The 24,278-nt window shown below is 37.2% G+C and overlaps 1 protein-coding gene across 1 annotated transcript in view; it reads left to right on the forward strand.

Annotated features, from left to right (window-relative positions):
- Window positions 1–24,278, forward strand: part of Dap160 (dynamin associated protein 160) — a 78,618-nt gene that overhangs the window by 4,067 nt on the left and 50,273 nt on the right. The window contains exons 2-14 of the mRNA XM_089641664.1: window positions 3,637–3,965; window positions 4,876–4,974; window positions 6,108–6,186; window positions 7,672–7,799; window positions 8,816–9,536; window positions 10,470–10,679; window positions 11,921–12,023; window positions 12,712–12,838; window positions 15,159–15,188; window positions 16,340–16,450; window positions 20,599–20,663; window positions 22,101–22,283; window positions 23,447–23,558. Coding sequence (XP_089497790.1) covers window positions 3,840–3,965; window positions 4,876–4,974; window positions 6,108–6,186; window positions 7,672–7,799; window positions 8,816–9,536; window positions 10,470–10,679; window positions 11,921–12,023; window positions 12,712–12,838; window positions 15,159–15,188; window positions 16,340–16,450; window positions 20,599–20,663; window positions 22,101–22,283; window positions 23,447–23,558 — 2,094 coding nt within the window. The 5' untranslated portion in view covers window positions 3,637–3,839. The remainder of the gene's footprint in view (window positions 1–3,636; window positions 3,966–4,875; window positions 4,975–6,107; window positions 6,187–7,671; window positions 7,800–8,815; window positions 9,537–10,469; window positions 10,680–11,920; window positions 12,024–12,711; window positions 12,839–15,158; window positions 15,189–16,339; window positions 16,451–20,598; window positions 20,664–22,100; window positions 22,284–23,446; window positions 23,559–24,278) is intronic.

The following is a 24,278-nucleotide window of genomic DNA, read 5'->3' on the forward strand; positions in this document are numbered from 1 at the left end:
TGCACATAGGAGTTGAGTGTGTGCAGAACGGAGAAACAGATTCGAATCAGGTTTCACGGTCATAAAAACCCTCATTCCAGGAATTGAATTATTACAATAACAAATAATATACTATCCTTTTGTTGAAATACCGATGTAAACGAAAGGCACGAAGATAAATATTAAAAAAAGACTTGCATTACGATTGGATAATTATGTACATATAGTTTGGACCTTTACAAAGAGATTTGAATATAATATCCTTATAAAAACATTGAATAATTCTGTCTTTTCTGCCATTGAAATGAGGCCGGCGCTAAAGGTAAGACTACCCTTCCCGCTGTTAAGTATCAATCGACCGAACGGGTAGAACTACCTTTCCCGGCCGAAGTGTGTTAAGAAAAATAATAGGCGGTTATTCTGGAATGCTAATTATGCATCTTTTCATATTTTAACCTTGAAATTATCTTTATCTTTGTGTCCAACTGATTTAAAATCTTTGTTTTGCTCTTGTGTAAAATCGTGGTAAAAGTATATACAGGGTGTATCGGCACGTACCCGACAAACTTTAACCAGCTATTCCTTAGCACATTTGGAGTAAAAAATGTTATGTGCACTTTGCTGTCCGGTAACGTTTTTTTTTAACAAAAAAATTATTATTCATATTTTCACCACATGTCACCACTGTTTTATCCTTTGTCAAAGTTTGAAAACCCATCTGGCAAATATTTTATTCGAATTCCGTTGAATAATGCACGTGTGTACCTATATTGGCGCACACTTACAATCACAACGAAATGGCACGGCACCATTCGTCTCATTTTTAACTATTATTATTTAGTGTGTGCGAAAGAGCGAAGACGCTTTTTGACATACTTGCTTATAACAGCTGTTGAACATGAAACGCTATGCCAATGACAGTGATGTAGTGTGGAAATTTAATTTTTTTTTGTTTTTAATTGAAAAAAAAATGCTACCGGACAGCAAAGTGCCCATAAGATTTTTTACTCCAAATGTGCTAAGGAATAGCTGGTTAAAGTTTGTCGGGTTAGTGCCGATACACCCTGTATATCGCTTTGCCACGTCATTACAAGCGTCCCTTTCTTGATCTTACTTATTACGCTTACATTAGCCTTGCACTCTTTGCAGATCTCCACATTTGTCATGCAATCACACATGGTTTTACAACACATACGCCTCAGGGATCTCATTATATATAGATCGCATAACCTCTAATATGTTTTATGAAAGTAAAAGAGCCAACGACTCCCAAAATGTAGCTCACCTATTTGCCGACTTCTTCAAAAGTGTATATGTCCGTGACTCAATAATAATCAACGATCACTTGCCTAGTTTCTTCACGGATCATGACTTAAATTTGACTAATGTAATAATTGAATTTAACGATGTACTGACTCAGCTAAAACAATTGGATCAAAGCAAGAACGGAGGTCCTGATAATATCCCACCTGTTTTCTTAAAGAATTGCGCCACTACTCTTGCATATCCACTACATTTTCTTTTTAACCAGTCACTACAAACAGGACACTTTCCTGAAAAATGGAAATACAGCTTCCTCACCCCGATATTTAAAAAAGGAGATAAAAATGAGGTGAGCAATTATAGACCGATCTGCCTTTTATCAACTATTCCAAAAATGTTTGAAAAACTTATTTTAAATAAAATCATTCATTGTATCAAGCCAGTAATTTCTCCTAACCAGCATGGTTTTACATCAGGAAAGTCTACTTCGTCCAATCTCTTAATTTACCAAAACTATATATCAGAATCCATGTCAAAGAAGTTACAAGTTGATTCAGTCTATACTGATTTCAGCAAAACATTTGATAAGGTTAATCACAATCTGTTGTTAATAAAGCTTCATAAATTAGGAATAGCAGGGTATCTATACATGTGGTTTAACAGTTATTTAAGTAACAGGCAATTGGCTGTTAAAATTGATGGCTTTATTTCTTATAAATTTAAAGCTACCAGCGGTGTCCCCCAAGAGTCACATTTGGGACCAATTTTATTTTTGATATTTGTGAACGATGTGCTCACTATATGCAACGATGTCGAAGTTTCAATGTTTGCGGACGATATGAAAATATACAAAGCTATAAGAAATATGAACGACTGTCAAACATTGTCAAATAACTTGCGTAAACTATTTGCTTGGTGCCAAGAGAACTACCTAGAACTAAATATAAACAAATGTCTAATTATGAGATTTCATAGAATAAAAAATCCAATTATTTATGATTACTCCATCAATGATGTAGTTCTAACCGCTGTAACCGAGGTGAATGATTTAGGTGTAAACTTTGACCAAAAACTGAATTTTATAAATCATATTGAAATTACTTCAAATAAAGCTTTGAAAATGTTAGGTTTTGTTATAAGAATTTGCAGCCAATTTTAAAATATTCAAACATATAAACATTTGTATGTGTCATTGGTTAGGAGTCAAATTGAGTACAACTCCACAGTGTGGGCACCTAGTTACGCTAGTCATTCACTCACGATAGAAAGAATTCAAAAAAATTCTTAAGATTTATTAATTTCAGAATGGGTATTACAAGGGAACGCGTCAACTATGATTATCTACTATGTCAGCTTAATTTATTAAAATTATTAGCTTAATTTATTAATAGTTAATGACCTAAAATGTTTATATAAAATCATAAATTCAATAATTGACAGCCCTGAACTATTATATTTGATTTCCCTACATATACCTCGTAAACCAACATTGAGGCATTATCTACCGTTCTATTGTGATAACTCCAACACTGAATCTCAATTCTATACCCCCGTTCGCCGTATACAAAATTTGGGTAATGACTATAAAGATGTTGTTGATATATTCAACACATCATTCACCACATATAAACAAGTCATTACCCAATTTATTTTGGAAAAAAGAATATCAAATACAATATAATTTAACTACAGTAACTAAGTAGCTTCATTTTATTTCGTTTTTGACATTATTATTGTTTAAGAGGTAGTGTTTTATTATGTATACTTTTTCCTTTTTGATCTTGTTTTGTGATTTTACTTTGACCTTGTTTTATTTTTGATTTGTTGTGTTCTTTGTAAAAAACAAGAAAATAACATGTAAAAACCCTGCCGGGCGTAAATTTATAAATAAATAAATAAATAAATTTCAACAGCATTCAGTCTACTTCCATCCTTTCTCTGCCAGTTCCATCCATCAGGGTAGGTGCCAGTACCCCATTGTGGACTGCTAGCTTGGCTTCTTTGGACAATGTTTAGTTAGCGCCAACTGCGTTCAGTCCTCCATGAATGGAGTTCCCTGCATTTCCCCTTGTTTCAATATCTCTGTCAGCCTTCCCATCTCTCTAGAACATACTTCCTAAATACACAAACTCATCCACCTGCGACAAGTATTCCTCAGCAACAACTATATTGCACACTGTTTTCGTACTCTCTCTTTCAAACACCATGACTTTAGACTTACTTACATTCATCATTAACTCATTCTTCATACATACTTGGTTCATCCTAGACACGAGAGACTGTAGATCTTCCATACAGTTAGCAATCAGCACCGCATCATCAGCATACAACAGGATTATTTCTTCAGTGCTGTAATTCTATGTAAAAATTAATCGGTGCTTTTTCTTTTTTCAGATAAACTGTCACATTCGACTGTCGAAAAAAAAACGTCAAACCAACCAGTTCCTTAAAAATTTTGCCACCATTTGTAATAAGAATTCTTGCCATAGAGAATTAAAAATAATATAATACGGATATACACTTATACAAGCAACAAATTGCCATAGACTAGAAATACAAAAACAACATATTTGTCTGTTTTTGAAGATTAATTAAAGATGGCTTCCGCCGATCCGTGGGTAATTCAGCATCATGAGCACGCCAAGTTTGCCGAGCACTTCCGGAATTTGGGTCCTGCCAATGGCATGCTCGGCGGAGAACAAGCTAAGAAGTTTATGCTTCAGGTAAGAACGTTTTACATTCTTCTTAGTTTGTTTCTTTTATTAGTTTGTTGCTTTGTACTTCAATCATATTGTACTGATTTTGTTTAATTCTTACATTCTTTTGCAATGATTTTGTTTTGTACTTAAGTTGTTTTGTACTTACGTTGATTTGTTCTTACGTTGATTTGTACTTACATTGATTTGTACTTACGTTGATTTGTACTTACGTTTTTAATTCTCACATTGTTTTGTACTTACATTGTTTAATTCTTACGTTGTTTTGTACTGACGTTTTTTGATTCTTAAATTGTTTTGTACTTACGTTGATTCGTCCTTACGTTTTTAATTCTTTCGTTGTTTTGTACTTACATTGTTCAATTCTTACGTTATTTTATTGCTCTGTATTTATGTTGCTTTGTACTTACGTTGCTTTGGGCTCAGATTTTAAATTCTTACATTATTTTGTACTTACGTTGATTCGTCCTTACGTTTTTAATTCTTTCGTTGTTTTGTACATACATTGTTTAATTCTTACGTTATTTTATTGCTCTGTATTTATGTTGCTTTGGGCTCACATTTTAAATTCTTACATTGTTTTGTACTTGCAGTTTTTTAATTCATACTTATGTTTTAGTACTGTGACATTATTTTATACTTGCATTGTTTTGTACGTGATTTTGTACTTAAGTTGTTTTGTACTTACATTTCTTTGATAGTAGATTAAGCATTATATATTTGTGTACTTTCTAAACTAATCTCATTTGAATTTCCTTTATTTCATACTTACTCTGCTTTGTTCTTACAATATTTTGTATTTAGATAATAAACAGTAAACTTATGTCATTTCAAACTTCCTTTGTTCCGAACTTACCTTATTTGAACTTATAACCGTCGGACGCCTGTGAATATAATAGCATACAATTTGTTTCAGTCTCAACTTCCCCCGCCTCTGCTGGGGCAGATTTGGTTCCTGGCGGACACCAATTCCGATGGAAAACTGGACCTCAAGGAGTTCTCCATCGCTTGCAAGGTCGACTATACATTTCTCTATCAATTTTGTGACTGTAAAAACAGGGCAATCCGTTTGTTAGATTCCCCAATCTTAACAAATGGATTTCATCATTAGATCACAGGTGTCAGGTAGGAACGCTGTCATTGTTCTACTAGTATTTCAATGGAAGATGCTCCCAGCGTCATTGATTCCTTTGGGTGCATATTGTGGAGACACCAAAAGCGCACCTAAAATTCTTACCCTGTTGACGTTTGTCACATGTTGTTTCTAAGACTTGTTCTTGAGTTCAACAGCTCGGCTGTGCAACGAATTGCCGGCCTCTGTGTTTCCTCCCTCCTACAACATGGGTCTCTTCAAGACGTATGCTCACTCTTTTCTCTCCTAAAAAAGCCCCTTCACATAGAGATGTCATGTAAATGTGCCTCCTGTTAATGTAAAAATAATACATATATCGCCATTATACCAAATCATACTTAACAACTGTTATAATTATGTTGGCAGTTCGGCGAGGAAAGGTTAACAAACCACAATGGTGTGCTAATACCAACCCTGATGTGAGATATGAAAGTTAGATATTGTATTTCTAAATGTGTTGACGCAACTATTAATCTAAATGGTTGTTACTGTAGCAGATCAGAAAGAAAGAAAAAAAAAACTGTATAATTTTTACTATTCCTACGTAAAAACCCCTAAAACGGACATTAATAATTATTTTATTCTTATCATCCTTTTAGGATTCCTTGGTTCAAAGGGTGGCTTTATTCTGAAAAAATTGTAATGACGTCCTTGTTGACGCAACTATTAATCTTCCTTTAACATTGTCCTTGCATTTCCCATCCTATTTACCTACAAGTACCTATCATTATCTGACTATACCCACGTGTGTGTGTTACATTTTACAACAATAAAAGTGACTGTCAAAGGAGTTTATTGTTGGAGCCTGTTTGATGATCATCTATTTGTGATCAGTGCTGTTATTGATATCAACTCAGGGTAGAAGGCCTGTGCAGTGAACATATTTAGTTCCCTCAGTGTCTCACGTATCCAACCTGGATATTATGGAAGCTTGTGAGTTCACAATTAATATTTTACAGTCCACTCTTTATTCGCCTATTGCGATCACAAAATGTACTTATTTTTTGTTGTTGTAGATTATCAATCTAAAATTGCACGGAATAGAGATTCCCAAAGCCCTGCCGCCATCTCTGATTGCCTCTCTCAACACGATCGGTAAGTGCGACTATCATTTAACCACTCAGAACATTAGAACGTCAAAAGACGTAAATTTGATAATAGCGGTCAAGACATTAGAACGTCTTTTCACGTAAACGCGCGAGATTTTACAAAAATCGATTTATTTCCATCACTAGTATACGGATTGCCATGATTTAAAAAACAGAGTATCGATAATGAATAACACTACGCGTCTGTATTCAAGAATATCTATGGAACGTAGAAGTGCATTATCTAAGCCGATTGAATCTGTCATCTTGTTCGTTCATAATTTATTGCGTTTCTAAATAATTTATTAAAAATATTTTAGTTTGGACGGTTAATATTTTGAGGTGACTAATAGTTTTTAATTATATTTCTTCAATATATAAAGTGTTATTTCTTTATGATACTCAGAAAAAAGTACATTTTTAACGGCTTTGAAATAATGGTAAGCGATTCTTACATATTTTTGACGTTTTCATAAAATGTATATTTAGAAACGCAAATATTTACGTATAACAACACAATGCGATAGTGGATTTCATAATCTTTCCAAAACATTTTTTAGAATGAGGCTACGTTTCCCAAAACGTGAGTTATGAAGCTTTTAGCAAAACTCGTAAATAACACAAAAATTATCACGTTTTGACAGTTCTCAAAGGAACACATAGTAAATAAATGTCTTTGTCTGAGAGGTTGATCAAGTACGGGGATCATATTGTTGAATTGTGTTCTGATTTACTTCTTACTAAGGCAGCGAGATTCAAGGATCCAAGACGACTGTAGGAGTGTAGGAGTGCAGCTTGTCACAACAAACTACATATTGAAAGGTGGACAAATTCCAGCACTGAAAGGATTAGGAGAGGGTCCCCGGAATGAAACAATCTTAAGTATTCATCCACCTTTGACCACCGCTGACTCTTTGCCTTAAAGAGTCGGGGATGTGTGAATGTGGTGCGGTGTAGGCCACCGAACATGTGGTCAACGAATGCCCGCTTCATTCATTCCCCGATGGGATTGATGAGGTTCACATGGCGACGCCTGAGGCCTAGAATGGCTCGTTGACCTAGATGTCCCCCTCTGACCCCCCCACCATACGAAAGAAGAAGAAGATTAAGTATTCATAAACGCACCAGACCCTCGAAGAACCAGGCAACTACTCATTACAGACAGTGCACTTGCTGAGGGAACTGGTAGGACTACTAACGGGACACTGCCACCTCAGGAGACACATGCAGTTGTCGGTAGTGGACGTGTACCAATAGAAGAGAACGGACCGCAAAGCAACTCGGTCTTGGTACACACTCCTTGCCTCATTCACATTCATACATCGTCTCATACATACTCTTCTGTTATACTGACTCTTGACGTGGCCCGACTCAAGTATCTGATTCACTCGATCGTGCTATGCACATATACATACATCAGCCTGGTTTTAGCACAGGTACGCCCCAGGGATCTCAATTCACTATGTCACATTAAAATAAGTTAATTTGTCAGGTGCTGCGAGCCCCCCGCAGATGAAGGCAATCACCCCGCCGGCGGTGCAGGCCGTGCAGCCCATTGTACCGGCGCAGAGCCCCGCGCAGAGCTTCCAGCCACTCCTGGCGGGCATGCCACCCATGCAGGTCAGTTATAGTTGTACTGGGTGGGATTAATCAATCAATCAATCAATCAATCAACTAATCAATTAATCAATTAATCATTACCCAATCAATCAATCAATCCACGAATTAATCAGTGAATCAATGAATCATTCACTCAATCAATTAATGATGAATGATGATGATGGACACTGTAATGCTGTCCGAAACGTTGGCTAAAGAAGGAGGAAGCGCAACACGGCATAATACCCCAAAAATAAATCACTATAATATATGAAACAGCAGTCACAATATAACTAAAATAATTGCCGAACTTAACAATAAAGATCATGTTAGAAATGTGGAGATCCGCAAAAAGTGCAAGCGTAATGAGTAAGATTAAGAAAGGTACGCTTAGATGGTTTGGGCATGTAGAGCGAATGAGCGAAGAAAGGAGTGTAAGGAGGATATATGATGCAAATGTGAATGGTAGCAGAAGTCGGGGAGGCCCGAGCAAGACATGGCGCAACCAAGTGAATCAGATACTTGAGTCGGGCCATGTCAAGAGTCAGAATAATAGAAGAGTATGTATGAATGTGAATGAGGCAAGAAGTGTGTGGTGTGACCAAGTTGTTTGGCGGCCCGTCATCTCTGCCTACCTCTGCAGGAAATGGCGTGATGGTTAGTTAGTTAGTTAATGAGCAACACCTCTGCCATAGGTCACCCCAAGTGGTTGGCTATATTTGGTGACTTAGCGGGGGTGCCAAGGCATCAGGCATTGCCCTTCACCGCAGTGGGAGGGATTGATTCATACATCACTGACCACCAAATTCCTGCCCAGCTTTGGGTATGTTGTATGGAAGGTCTTTCTAGGAAAGGGAGAAGTGAACCAGGGTCTTGAAGAAACCCATGTTGTAGGAGGGAGGAAATGCTTCCATAACCGAGTGGTTGAATAGACTCATTCTCATTTGATAAGATAGATAGATCGATTCAACCCTGCATCAATTTCTTAATAGATCTGTTTATTCAATCAATTTCCTAACAATATTTATTAATTGCAGGCAACCCAACCTATGATGCAAGCAAGCCAGCCATTGATTCCAGGAATGCAACCGATGATGCCTTCAAACCAGCCATTGATACCCGGAATGCAACCCATGATGCCCCAGAACCAGCCCCTAATTCCCGGAATGCCACCAATGTCGGTTAACCAACCAATGATGCAGCCAAATCAACCAATGATGCAGCCAAATCAACCAATGATGCAGTCGAATCAACCCATGATGCCGCAGAACCAACCTCTAATTCCCGGAATGCCACCAATGTCGGTGAACCAACCAATGATGCAGACGAATCAGCCCATGATGCAGCCGAACCAATCCATGATGCAGTCGAATCAATCCATGATGCAGCCGAATCAACCCATGATGCAAGCCATCAATCAACCGCTGATTTCGTCGGCTCCGATTATTCCGCCGTTACCGGCAGTTCAGTCATTAATTGGCAGCCCGCCATTGGTCACTTCGACCCCGCTGTCTCTGATTGGCCAAACGAATGCACCAATCACGACGCAGCCCACCGCGAACGTAAACAATATAAGCAATATCTCTGCGATAAAGTCAATCCAGAGCCCGCCAAAAGCGATAGTTTCGCCGATCAGTTTGTTGAATAACTCGGCGATTGGTTCGTTGAATAACTCCGGTATTATGGGAGCAGGTATGCCGAACCCGGCTACTAACCCGGGTAATTTGTCCATGCCTCAAAGTCCAACGGATTCTCAAGGTATTTATACCGACCTGCACTATTTTTTAAATAAATATTATGTTTCAAAGACCCAATCCTGTCTGATTACGTCTAAAAGGGATCCAAATGATAATCTAGTCTCCTTCAACGGAAGCAATCTTCCGAACAGGCCTTCCATTGATATGCTTGGTGTAACTATAAGTGACCAGCTCAGGTATGGGGGCTCCATCGAAGCCAGAGTAAAGTTGGCCTCTCGGAAGCTGGGCGTACTGTACAGGGCCCGCAGATACTGCAGATAGTACACAACTGCTGACCCTGTACAAATCGCAAGTGCGCCCTGCTGTCGAATTTGGCAGCCATCTCTGGTCCGGAGCCCCTAAATACCTGAAAAAAACCCTTGACTCTGTGCAGAAACGGGCGGTCCGTTTGATAGATTCCCCAATCTTAACAAACGGACTGCAATCTTTAGAGCACAGGCGTCAGGTAGGTATGCTGTCCTTGTTCTATCGGTATTACAATGGAAGATGCTCTGAGGAACTAGCGTCATTGATCCCTTCGGCACCGGTGCGTAGTCGGGATACACGCCAAACGCGCGCCCAACATTTGTACACGGTTGACATTTGTCACATGAGAACGGGTCGCTTCTACGATTCGTTCTTAAGTTCAACAGCTCGGCTGTGGAACGAACTGCCGGCCTCTGTGTTTCCTCCCTCCTACAACATTGGACTCTTCAAGACCCATGTTCACTCCTTCCTCTCCACAAAAAGACCCTCCACACAGCATCCCCAAAGATGACATAGGCCCTGAGGGAAATTATTTTCTTCAGGGCCTCCTGTGTGGAGTTAATTTAAAAAAAAAAAAAATTTTTTTTTAAAAATGCAGTATTCAAAATAATTACAAATATTTTTTTCATATGGAACTATTGTTATCATATAATTTTGCTAAGCTGTCACAAATGAAAAAAAATTGCAGGGCTGGTGTCGATTCCTCAAGCACTGGAGTGGGCCATCCCGCAAGGCTCCAAGTTGAAGTACACGCAGCTCTTCAACAGCACCGACCGCGCCAAGTCGGGCTTCCTCAGCGGGCCCCAGGCACGCAACATTATGGTGCAGTCGCGCCTGCCGCAGGCCACTCTTGCCAGGATATGGGCGCTGGCCGATCTCGACTCCGACGGGAACCTCGGTGAGTCTTTCTAGCATGTGGTGAAGTAAGTCAGGCTTCCCCACCAATATGTTCCTTTGATAAAGTTCACCAAGTCTCCTGGCTCTGCAATGTGTCTTCCCATTTAGGCGGGACATTGGCACCATAGTTGAATTGGAGTCTCTTCATCCTCTTCACATTTCCTGCATCTGTTGTTTTCCACTCCCAACAACTGTTATTTATTTATTGACGGACATCGTCCAAATTACAAAATAATAACACGAATAAAATAAAATGAAAAATACAGGAGTAGACAAAGGTACATGAAAGCAAAGACATATGGTAGATATAACATAAGAAAATAAAGTGACAAGTCGAATCAAGTCAAGAATACGTCAGGACCACAGGACACTTATAATATTCCATCACTTGTTTAGCGACTGGCAAAAATCATTCAGACTTATCCCAAAAAAGTGAAGGTTTTGACTTGAGTTGACCAGTCTACACATTCTGAACAGTGGTGAATAATATCCATAATTTGTCGAATGATGGTTGAGGAAGAGCAGTTCATTATTTCGGAGCCTGTGCGAGGGGATATTGAAGGGAATGAGTTGCAGTAGAGTAGGTGAATCAATAATACCATTTATAATTTTGAAGAAGCAAATGAGGTCATTTCTTTCCTGACGGACTTCCAAAGGAGAGAGGTTTAGAGTTAGTTCAATTTCATCATATGAGTATTTGCCTTTTTCTAAAGCTAGCCTCCTAGCAATCCCTCTTAAGAACCGATGTTGAACAGATTCAATGCGTCGAATGTGGACAGCATAGAAAGGAGACCAAATAACACAAGCATATTCAAGATGGGGGCGAACCAAGGAGCAGTAAAGGGTATTTACGTTTTTGAAGTCCGAAGTGATTCTAGTGATGAAACCAAGTAGTTTGAGGGATGTATTAACAATTGCAGTTACTGCATGTGTCTTCTGAGGTGGCAGTGTCCTGTTAGTAGTTCAAGCAGTTTCATCAGCGATTGCACTGTCCATATTGACTGTTTGCCTGGTTCATCTAAGGTCTGATCCATTTATGAGTGCTTTAGATTGTCTCATTTCGGATGCCCTCTCCTATTCTTCGAGTGCTGGTATTTGACCCACCTTTCAATATGTAGTTTGGTGTGGCAAGTTGTGACTCCTACGGTACGGCCGGCTCGGATCCCGCGTGTGGTGCTTCCACCCATTTCTTCGATAGTCCCCTTTATGTTATTAATTTCTTTGTATTTGCGTACGTTGCAGGTTGCGATGAGTTTGTTTTGGCCATGTACCTGTGTGAAATGGGCGCCTCCGGAGAAGCCATTCCTTTCAAACTTCCTCCGGAGCTGATTCCTCCCACTTTCAGGTAACTAAAACATTTTCATAAATTATTTTGTAATATTTCAGTTGCTTCTTTGTTAATTTGTTTCATTTTCTTCATTCGCTTAATTTCCTTTTTTCGCTTAATTCACTTATTCGCTTTATTCGTTCCATTCACTTCATTAGCTTCATTCGCTTCATTCATTCAATTCGCTTCTTTTGCTTCATTTTTTACAGTCGCACATGATGCGGCCATACTCTCCTACAGGTCAATTAGCTCCATTCACTTTATTCGATTCATTTGCTTAATTCATTTAATTCTCTCCATTTATTTGTTTAATTCGCTCTATTTGCTTCATTATCTTCATACATTCTCTTCATTTTCTTCACTCAATTCTCTCCATTTATTTGTTTAATTCGCTCCATTTACTTCATTATCTTCATACATTCTCTTCATTTTCTTCACTAATTCGTTTCATTAATTTGCTTTATTCAATCGCTTCATTTCCTTCATTAATTCGCTTCATTTGCTTGATTCATTTCGTTTGCTTCACACGCTTAATTAGCTCTATTCATTCCATTCTCTCCATTCGCTTCATTAATTCGCTTTAATCTCTCAATTCTTTCCAATAGCTTCACTCCCTTCATTCGCTTCATTTGCTGAATTTGCTGCATTTGCTGTTATGTGCTGGCAAAGAATTGGCATAAATTAAAGTTGTGTAAACTCACCACAGGGACTCGGTGAGCAGCCCCATGAGCCAGGCGTCCTACGAGGACAGGCGCAAGGAGAACTACGACCGCGGCCAGGCCGAGTTGGAGAAGCGCCGCGCCGCGCTGCTCGAGGTGCAGATGCGCGAGAAGGTGAGCCCCGTTCATTCACTCATACATTGAATGGTTGATTGATTGATTCAGACTGACTTGGATGGTTTGGTTAAATGATGGATAGACAGATTAATGGATTAATTAATTGATTGATGATTGATTGAAATGTAGCTTGGCTTCTTTAGCAATGTTTGGTTACCAGATCTGAATAGCTAGGTAATTCCCAATCTTCGTTTCCTATCTCCTTCCCCTCCCTACTACCTTCCTCATCAAAAAATACCCCTATTGGGGATACCTTAGTCTCACTGTCTCCAGATGGTTGGGAACAGTTGGGATTTTTGTGCGGTAGTCACATTAAAAAAAATTATAATTTGAATCATGTTTTGATTATATATCGTGAATCAATTGATGGATTGATAAATCATTATTTTTATTTAATTAATTCATTAGTTTGTCATTGGTACAGATTACTGAATCGATCAACTATTTGATTGGAAAACTTTTAGTTTTTTTCCTGGTTGATTGTTGAAGGTTTGACCAATTAAAAGATCATTATTATTACTATTCTAACAGAATGTCAGATCTACAGTCTTTCGTGTCTAGGATGAACCAAGTATGTATGAAGAATGAGTTAATGATGAATGTAAGTAAGTCTAAAGTCACGGTGTTTGAAAGAGAGAGTACGAAAACAGTGTGCAATATAGTTGTTGCTGAGGAATACTTGGAGCAGGTGGATGAGTTTGTGTATTTAGGAAGTATGTTCTAGAGAGATGGGAAGGCTGACAGAGATATTGAAACAAGGGGAAATGCAGGGAACTCCATTCATGGAGGACTGGACGCAGTTGGCGCTAACTAAACATTGTCCAAAGAAGCCAAGCTAGCAGTCCACAATGGAGTGCTGGTACCTACCCTGATGTATGGAACTGGCAGAGAAAGGATTAAAGTAGACTGAATGCTGTTGAAATGAGATCCCTAAGGCGTATGTGTGAGAAATGTGGAGATCCGCAAAGAGTGCAAGGCTGGTGTAAGCGTAATGAGTAAGATCAAGAAAGGGATGCTTAGATGGTTTGGGCATGTAGAGCGAATGAGCGAAGAAAGGAGTGTAACGAGAATATACAATGCAAATGCGAATGGTAGCAGAAGTCGGGGACGCCCGAGGAAGACATGGCACGACCAAGTGAATTGGATACTTGAGTCGGGCCATGTCAAGAGTCAGAATAATAGAAGAGTGTGTATGAGACGATGTATGAATGTGAATGAGGCAAGAAGTGTGTGGTGTGACCGAGTTGTTTGGCGGTCCGTCCTCTCTGCCTACCCCTGCAGGGACACGACGTGATGGTTAGTTAGTTAATTGGAAATAAGTTCACCTCAAATATTGACATATTTAATATAAGTTTATCATTATATAACAATGGGATGGTCCGATACTCTGAAGGGAACCCGCTTGCACAACGCTGGTGTACAATGTGCGCCCTAAAGTTAAAGTTTCATTTCAATATCTGAATGATGTATTTTATGTAGCACTAGCTGTACCCCGCCACGCGTTTCTGTGACTCAGTCTGTCGGTGCAGATAGAAAATAGAGGATTTTGCTTTTATTTCCAACAAAAAAAAAGCGTGTTTTTACCTGTCACAGGTGACATCTATATAATATAGGCACATAAAAACACACGCGTATTCAAATGCAACTTTGTGTCAAAATTTCAAAGCAATTGGTAAAGAACTTTCGGAGATTTAAGATTTTGAACAAATGAACAATTACAATTTTATTTATGTAGATTGTATATTTATTTAAGGGCATCACATTGGAGCGATTACATAGCAAATTACACTTTGTCAACCTGTTATTATTTCCATTACATCTGCACTTTTAAAACTGGTATATTTTTTTTCTCTTTTCTTATATTATGTACATCTAAATGGAAAATTACATGTACCATGTATTATGTTATTTTTTAAAGTTTTTGTTGTTTTAAAAATAAAAATCTTTTGTTATCACTGTATTATGCGGTATATGTGCATGTATTGTATTGTATTCCGGAAGAAATTCTCTAAATGATAGTAAAAACCCTGTCAAATTCCGTTGCGTCATTTAGAAGAACTAAGCGCACAAACAGACAGACGCAGATAGCGACTTTATTTTAGAGTAGAGAGTACGATTATAATCTGTTTGGTAGTACGTCGCATTGCTGAATTGATGGATTGGATGAATTAATGGGATTGATTGATTGATTGGTTGATTGATTGGTTGATTGATTGATTGATTGATTGATTGATTGATTGATGGCTAACTAATCAATATGTTTCATTTTTCTGCTTTTATTTATAAACAATGTAACAATACTATATTTGTTTGCAAGGCTGCTTTGGAAGAGGCCCAAAGAGAACAGGTATGTGTTAAAATAGAAAATAACTGAGTTTTGTTACACGGCAACTACGATAACATTATTTGTTTTAGAATAATGTCAAATCTACAAATCACTAAATACAATTTAACTCCTAGAAATGTTATCTATACCTATTTGAAAGAAAGTTGGTGTCCCCAAATTACATGAAGCCTTTCAACTCCTAGGCCCTAGACTGGTATTTGAAATCGATTATGTGTAGAAGAAAGCATTTCAATATTTGAAAATGTTTAATAAAATTCACCTTAGTACACATTTTGTTTATGTATTCAGAATCGGGTAAAAACATTTTGCAATTTTATCTGAGATTTTCATGGAAAATCACAATTTTATTTGAGATTTTCATGGAAAATCACAATTTTATTTGAGATTTTTATGGAAAATCACAATTTTATCTGAGATTTTTATGGAAAATCACAATTTTATTTGAGATTTTCATGGAAAATCGCAATGAATTTGGCAGCCACCTCAGGACTGGAGCCCCAAAATACTCCCTTAAATCTGTGCAGAAACGGGCAGCCCGTTTGATAGTTTCTCCTATCTTAACTGGCGGATTGCAATCTTTAGAGCACAGGCGTCGGGTGCTAATGCTGTCCTTGTTCTACCGTTATTTCAGTGGAAGATGCTTCGAGGTACTGGCGTCATTAATCCCTTCGGCACCGGTGCATAGTCATGAAACATGTCAAACGCTCGCCTAATATTTGTTGCACGAGAATGGGTCATTTTTTTAATACTTGTTCTAGAGTTCAACTACTTGACTGCGGAACGACTTGCCGATCTCTGTGTTTCATCCCTCCTACAAAATCTCTTCAAGACCCATATTCACTATTTCCTCTCCTCAAAAGAACCCTCCATACAGTATCCCCAAAGATGGAATTAATCCTGAGAACTCCAAACAGAGCTTTGGTGGAAATAATTTTCCTCAGGGCCTATATCGTCTTTGGCGATGCTGTGGAGGGGAAGGAGTGAACCTGGGTTTCTTGTTGCTCGAACCATGTCGTAGGAGGGAGGAAACACAGAGGCCCGCAAATCATTCTACAACCGAGCTGTTGAACATAAGAATGAGTCGTAGAAACCACCTGTTCTTGGCCGCTGTGTATGATATGATAATAACAACGTTGGTATGATAATTGCAGGCGGAGAGGGAGAGGAAAGAGCGCGAGGAGGCGGAAAAGAGGGAGAAGCTAAGATTGGAGATTCAGAAGAGGGAGCAGGAAGAGATCAAGAGGAAGCAGAAAGAAGATCAGGTAGGAATATTGGCCAAAGCAACTAACAGTCACGCCATTTGCAGGGGTAACCAGAGAAGATAACAACTCGATCTCGATGCACTCATATTCATACCTCGTCTAATACATACTAATTACTCTTCTGCCTTCGTAAGGAGCAGACTAAAGTGAGTCAATAATTGGAGTCCTCATCAGCTCAAGTATTTTCTCATGTTGGAGAGAGTTCAGAAGAGATTTTTCTACATGAGGAGAGTGTGGCTACTATCACTGGCGCTTTCCTACTGAATTTCTCATGGGTATGAATCGTCTTCGGGCCAGTAAAGATGTACACATTTCTTCTGACTGACTCGTGGATGGTTTGAAAACTCGGCTATCACGGAGAGCGTTCATTTCTATGTTCCCAATGTTCATCTCCGTCTACCACAGCATAGACTGTTTAACTCCTGGCCTGCAGGACTAACTAATCGCGAATGGTCATGCCGTGGTGAGAGCTATCTTGCTGTTGAAAAGAATCAATAAGAATATCGTCATATTTACCATCAATAAAGCTGCCTTTAGAAGGCAAGCTCTGTTAGTTCTAGAATAGTTGATATTTATTAATTTTCGGAAAATCGACAGTTTACATTTATTTCAGTTTGTACATAAGCATTATATAGCCTAAATAAAACCAATTATGGATTTCCTCCTTGTGACTTTACCTCTACTGAGACAGCATAATAAGGAATAAGTAAATTAAATTTGTAAGAAAGGAATATGAATTCAAAAAAATTTACAAAATTAAAAATTAACAAAACAAAACAAATCGTAATAGAAATATAAACAATAGAGATTCTTCACAAACCATCAGAGAAATATTCTTTTATGGACCTCTTGTATTTGGTAAGTTCGCAACTGAAAATATCCACCTTGGATAATACGCTATTGTAATTATTGCATAGTCTGTTCAGGCAAGAATTCTGCTTAGAGTTCGTTTTGCATTGATCCACCCTGAACAGGACACAAGAGCGTGTTGAACGCGCATGTAGATTGAATTGAATCTTGTTTAGCAACTCTGGGCATTGAATATTACTGTTGACTACTTTATACAGGAATAGTGCATCCTTATGATGCCTCCATACACTCAGTGAATCAATTTTAAAGTATGAAGCTTCCTCTGCATAATTATACCCAATGTTTATATTTATGTAAGATGAGTTGACATTGCATTTGGGTCCCACCCAGGCGTAGTGTGTTCAATTCCTCGGCTGGCTAAGTCCTCCATCACAACACAAGCAACATTTTCCGCTTACTGTGGTGGTAGTAGGAGATTTTCAAATATTGTCAGGTTATTCGTAACCCGGAAATGTTTGTCTTTCTTTTAAAAAATGTAATTCTCCTTAAAATGAACAATTTTCTAATGCGTAATTGTAAAAAGCATTCACTTTGTGGCTCATCATAATTTATAATAAAAACACATAAATTTGTTTTTGACCACGATAGTTTTATTTTCACTCTACCGGTTTCGGAAGATCCCTTCCTTCGTCAGGAGAATATTTAAAACTAATCTACTACACAAAATATTGACACATAAATACGAAAATGTTAAGTGTTTGAGAGAGATGTCGACAAAGTGGAAGGGGTAATTACGGGAATTCCAGGAAGAACAGAGCGGTTAACTGGAAATATGTCAAGAATAGGACTATAAGACAGATTAATTTGGTTATTTATTATACTGGAGTTATTATTGATGGCTTTTCTGATTTCAAGTGCTTCTAAATTATCTAATTTTTTGCCTTTATTACTACGGTGAAGAATTTTAACCCCTGTATCTTTACTAAAAGTATGATCGGTGGAAATGAGATGATTGGCAAACTCCGAAAAATTATTGTTATTTAAACATCTTAAATGTTCGGTGATTCTAATATTTATATTTCTAGTTGTCTTACCTATGTAGAACGATTGACAATCATTGCAACATAGTTGGTAAATGCCTGAGTGGCTAAATTTGTGATCTTTATCTTTAGTATTTTTAAGTAATTTTCCCAAGTTGTTATCAGTATAGAACGCGGGTTTAATGTGGGTAGGCAAATTTTTTGAACTAAGTGAAGAAAAATTGGATATGTATAAGATTTTACGCCATTGAAAGGGATTTATGATTTTATTATTAGTTTCAGGTGTACCAAATAAAAATGTATTCGTCGAAATGAGTTTAAGTTTCTTATTCAGGATTTTATCAATTAAGTGTGTCGAGTAACCATTATTTAGAGCAATTTGTTTTATTTTTGACAGTTCAATTTCAAAATTAACAGCTGATAGTGGGATTTTTACTAAGCGGTGTACCATTGAATGATAGGCAGAATGTTTGTGTGATATCGGGTGGTTTGACGTGTTATGTATAGTTATATCCGTGAATGTCGGTTTACGATAGATGTTAAATTCAATTGTATTATTTATTGAAGTTAGTCATTATTTATTGAAGGGATCTTCCGAAACCGGTAGAGTGAAAATAAAACTATCGTGGTCAAAAACAGATTTATGTGTTTTTATTATAAATTTTCTAATGTTTTTAAAACAATTAACTGAATTGGATTCTGTTATTGTGACTCTTGACATGGCTCGACTTAAGTATTGGATTCACTTGATCGTCCCACATCTTCATACGACTTTATTGTTTATTATTCATTAACGCCCTGTCAGGCTTTTACAGAGGAAATTCCCAAATTTATGTGTGTAAGTGTAACATAATACAAGGATAATAGCATAACTATATACAAAAAAAATAATAATCAAATGCTAATACTAAGATTAACATCAAATCCAAATACATAATAACACCTGATATTGTAAATAAAGCAAAGTTTCAAATATAAAGTAAGTTTGTACATTGTACATTCGTATATGCATACAATTATTCATGTTTGTTGCAAACCAGTAAAACTGAAAACAGGAAAATAATTTACTAACTAATAAGTAATGGCAAAAACCAATGCTGTAATTAATATTGAATTTAAATAATAGTACTTGAAATGGTAAATAAATCAAAGTATAATATACATATCAAGTATGACCGTACATTCATATTATGCGTGTAAAAAAACAAATAAACTAAGGAGTATGTGATTTAAACGTTGAAAGGTATATAGACAAGATTTTTTTAAAAAGCTAATAAATAATACAAGTTAATAACTAGCAAATAGGTCTTATAATTCTTACAATCAACTTAGATATTTCATTTTTTGGAAACAGGTCAAATCGTCTCATAGAAACCGTTGTCTCCTTTACTGCCATGGTGAGAAATGTGATCTAAAACGTGTTAGAAAGAGAAAACACCACGCTTTATATTCAAATGTAAAATGTTACCACAGAAGAATTAAAATGAAACCAAAGCTTCCGACAAATTTGTGAATTGATTATTTTCACAATACATTTGCCTAATAAACATTGTTTTTCTTTTGTATCACTAATTTTAGTTAGAAAAAACATGAGAACATTAAAAATCTTTTTTATGTTTGTATTAAGGCGATGCACTACGTCGTGTAGTATTTTAAATTGAGCCGCTATCAATAACAACCCTTACGTAGATGGTGATAAGGTTTAAATTCCCGCTTAACACTATCCGCCTGTTTTGATTTATGCAAGAAAAAAACATGTCCAAAAAGTGCCTTTTATTTTATTTTGTGGATGTTCAGGCATAAATTTTTATTTTTATTTAATAACTTAATTCGCCATATTATACAATAAAATCATAACCGAAAATGGGTTCGTAAGTAGGAGATTTTGAACATTAAAGCACTTTTCATAGGCCTTTACATTATTTTTTTCTGGGCTTATAAAAAGACTTTTCTAAAAGATACTCGATTATTTCAAAGGCCAAGATGTGTTCTACTCGCAGTATTTAATTAAAGCATCTGAAACATTTCTAGGCGACCAAATTTTCAAACCAAAAACACATGATTTTGCATTACTACGTATGGCATCGCCTTAAAAAATTTTAAATATCAAAAATTTATAATTTGTTTCTGATAATAGTATTTGAAAGCGTATTTTATCATATTTCAAAAAAAGTTCGTAGTTTTTGGTTACCTTCGGAAGTATTCCATTTATTTGGGTTTTATTACAAAGCGGAAATACTCCGAGCTTCTGACAGAATATGCCAGAGGGGTTAAATATATCTCTTTTATTTTTTTTAGGAAAAGAGAGATGCAGCCAGGAAAGAGATGGAGAGACAGTGTCTGCTAGAGTGGGAGAGCAAGAGGTTTGTGCTGTTTTAATACTTGGAATCACTTTATTAACCAATTTATAACTGCTAGCGGAATTCCTCAAGAATCTCACTTGGGACCACTTTTATTTATACTTTTCATCATTGAAATCTCTATCTAAATGACACATGCAAGAAAATGATTATTCGATCGGTCGAGATTTCACTGAATTTATTTATTTATTTATTGCATCAAATCATAAAAATCAACCTCACTAGGACTAAGCCTGTTTCGAGGTTAACAATTTACATTTTAGTGAAGCAAAAATAAGAGTAATTACAAACATAAAGTAATTCTATATACAAACACAAAATATTTCAAAATTAAAGAAAAATATGTATTAGATGGGTCTCGTCTATGTGAGGTGTCAGCGCTTTATTAGCAGCAGATACATACCTGGACGCTGTTGTTGGACGCGGTGGATTCTCTTACTGCAGCAGCTGGTCCAGTTCCTTCACCACCTAGGATTCTTACTGCATAGTCTTCATCTTCTATATTCATCGAACGTCACAGCGGTGCTGCCAAAATCTGTTATCTGTGAGGATATTGTGTCGGCGCTTTATTAGCAGCAGACACATACCTGGACGGATGACGAACCTCGTGTTGGCACTGTTGGTGGACTCTCTCGCTGCAGCAGCTGGTCCAGTTTCTTCACCACCTAGGATTCTTGCTGCAGAGTCTCCATCTTCTATCTTCGTGTCACCTGTTCCTATACTTCATTGTACTTAACTTAACTTTACTCTATTTTTGTAATATTTATATTTTCTGTAATACCTGCATCAACTGTAAAGCGCCCCTGAGGTGATATCTTACAAAAGCGGCGCTATACAAATTATCCAATAAATAAATAGCTGTGGTTACCAGATGGGTAATTTGACGGTCTGTTGTAACAATATTTAAACCAATTGAATTGAATTATATAATAAATGGAGTACAGGCTTTTACATCATGAAATCATCGTCCCTTCTATCATAGGTGGTAGAATTATCTTCCGTTGAACTCTGCCGCTGCTTCAGCCATTTTCATTGCTGCGATGGACAGTTGATCGCCGCCGATACATCAGCCTATAAGTGTGGCAGTATGACGCCAAATGAAACCCACATAATATATGAATGTGTTGTGTTCCCATAAACAGTTCTCCAACTTGTCGTGGAAGGAGATTATGAAGAATAAGTTCTTTGTGTTAAATCAGGGATACTTCGCTTATTACAATAGTGACTCGATAGTCGACCTGACTAGGAGCTGGCTAAATGAGATCTGCAAAACATAAGTTTGTCTCCGAGCAGCCTAACTGGCCCTGGCGACTACTGACTACTAGCTGCCATCTTGCGGACTTCCAAGCAAGCTTTGCACTGCCCTCTATGTGTGCATCTGTGATGCTCTTAGCTAACTCACTTCCCGACAGTATGTAATGTTGTTTTCGTCTTGTTTAGGACCCAAGAGCTGCAGGCCATGCGCAACCTGGAGCAGGAGAAGCTCTTGGCGCTGAAGGGCAAGAATCAGCAGCTGACTATGGAGCTGACGACCGTGCAGGCGCGTGGCAAGGTGCTGACGCAGAGCATCGTGGACACTCGCGCCAGCGTGGCTGATGTCAAGGCCACTATCGACGGGATGAGGTAATGCTTTGCTCACATGATACCCACACGGTTAGCGTAAACAAAGAATCATTCCCTTGCGTTTTTCGTTGTAAACGGATTGCGGGGTTGTGAATACAACATTTTTAAACTGTATTGTGTTAGGTTGAACTTCCCGATAAATACATCCGGAGTAAAGACTGGCATCGTGAGACATCTATATCTGATTTTTATCCATGGAAACAGAACACCAGAGATGTGCTTTATTTCAAATAAATCCATTTCAAATGGAAATGCAAAATGCAAAATGGGTATTTTCCATTTTGCATTTTAAATGCTTTTCTAAAAACCATTTTGCATTTTCCATTTTAAATGCTTTTTTGCAACATTCTTCCTATTATCTCCACTCATCACTTCATAAGCCCCAAATATCAGTCGGTCCTCAACCTCGCTATGAGAGATAATTTACATTTGTCAAGTTGCTCCCTGGTAGGAGCCCTGGCAATTGAGTGATACCATTACAAAAAATACTGAACATGGGGCCATGACGCTGTAATATTAAATGTTAGATAGCAGTTTCTATGTTTTTACATTGGCAACATTAGTCCCGTGCAAATTTTTTGTGATTTCATAATCTGTAGTCGTGGTGTTTTTGGATTTACCATCATGTAATATGTTTGTTCTACATTGATGTCCATTATTAAATGACAAAATTGTTTAAAAATTCTATAATTATTTTGATTGTTTGACCTGAGAAACCATTTTGCATTTTCAATGCATTTTGAAAATAGGTATTTTGCATTTTGCATTTCAAATGCTTTTCTAAAAACCATTTTGCATTTTCAAATGGAAAAGTTTTGACCCATTTCCATTTTGCATTTCAAATGGTTTTGGGTACCCATTTTGCACATCTCTGCAGAACACAAACAATACCAAAAGTTTTCACATTAAAATATTTACATAATTAAAATTTTTTTGAATTTTGGAAAAAGTTACCTGTCTTTTGTGCTTTTTTTACTATGTTATAATATGCTCAAAATACAATAGAGTAAATATAAATGCCGCAAACGGGAATTGAACCCGTACCTTCTGTTGTCCGTTCAGATGCTCTGTAACCACTGAGCTATAACCCATCAAATAATTCAATATGTACTAGTACTTCAATCAACAATTACTGCTTATTATATTATTGATTTAAATTTCAGAACAACCCGCGATACTTCGATGCAAGAGATGTCAAAACTGAAGCAAAATTTGAAAGAGTTAAACGCCAAACAAATCGCTCTAAATCAGGAGAAAGCACATTGGGAGGCCAAGGTACGTATTATTAAATCCTCAGCACGGGAGATCCCAGTGAGGATATCATTATCTCCATATGTTACTAAGAAAAGAAGACAATAAATCATTATTATTATTATTATTACTGTTATATTTCTGAATTTGCTGCGCCCCGCCACGCATCGCTATGACTAATTATGTCTGCAGATAGAGAAATAATAGCGCGTGTTGTTTTTACGTCCAACATATGAATTTGTTTTAAATTTGTCCAACATTGGCGCTATTTTTAAAAAAAGGTGACATATATTCGAATGCAACGTTGTATCAAAATTTCAACGCAATCGTCAAAGAACTTACGATGCTTTGAGATTTTGAACATTTCATATAGTTTATTTCATGCTATGAATCTTTTAGGTTTCCACTGATAACAACATAATTACAGGAACCAAAGTTCTATCCGATCCCGTCTTTTAATTACGTATTATAATGATCCTTTGATGTTTCCATTGATAATAATAGCATTATACATGGTGTGTGGAAATTAGTGGTACAAGAGGTAAACTGGTGAATCTACATCACATTTGGAGTCGATCTTGTGATAGAACTTTTTTGATTTGAGCTTTCGTTATCGAGTAAATTGAGACCAAAGTTGGAATTTTTTACGTTGATTTTGAAAAAATTGATCACTGGAGGGTGAATATCAGCTGTTTAAGGTCACTGGAGGGTGAATATCAGTTGTTTAAGGTCACTGGAGGGTGA

This window comes from Hesperophylax consimilis, chromosome 17 (genome assembly GCF_061612785.1).
Source record: "Hesperophylax consimilis isolate HC1 chromosome 17, BYU_Hcon_1.0, whole genome shotgun sequence".
NCBI classification, from domain to species: Eukaryota; Metazoa; Arthropoda; class Insecta; order Trichoptera; family Limnephilidae; genus Hesperophylax; species Hesperophylax consimilis.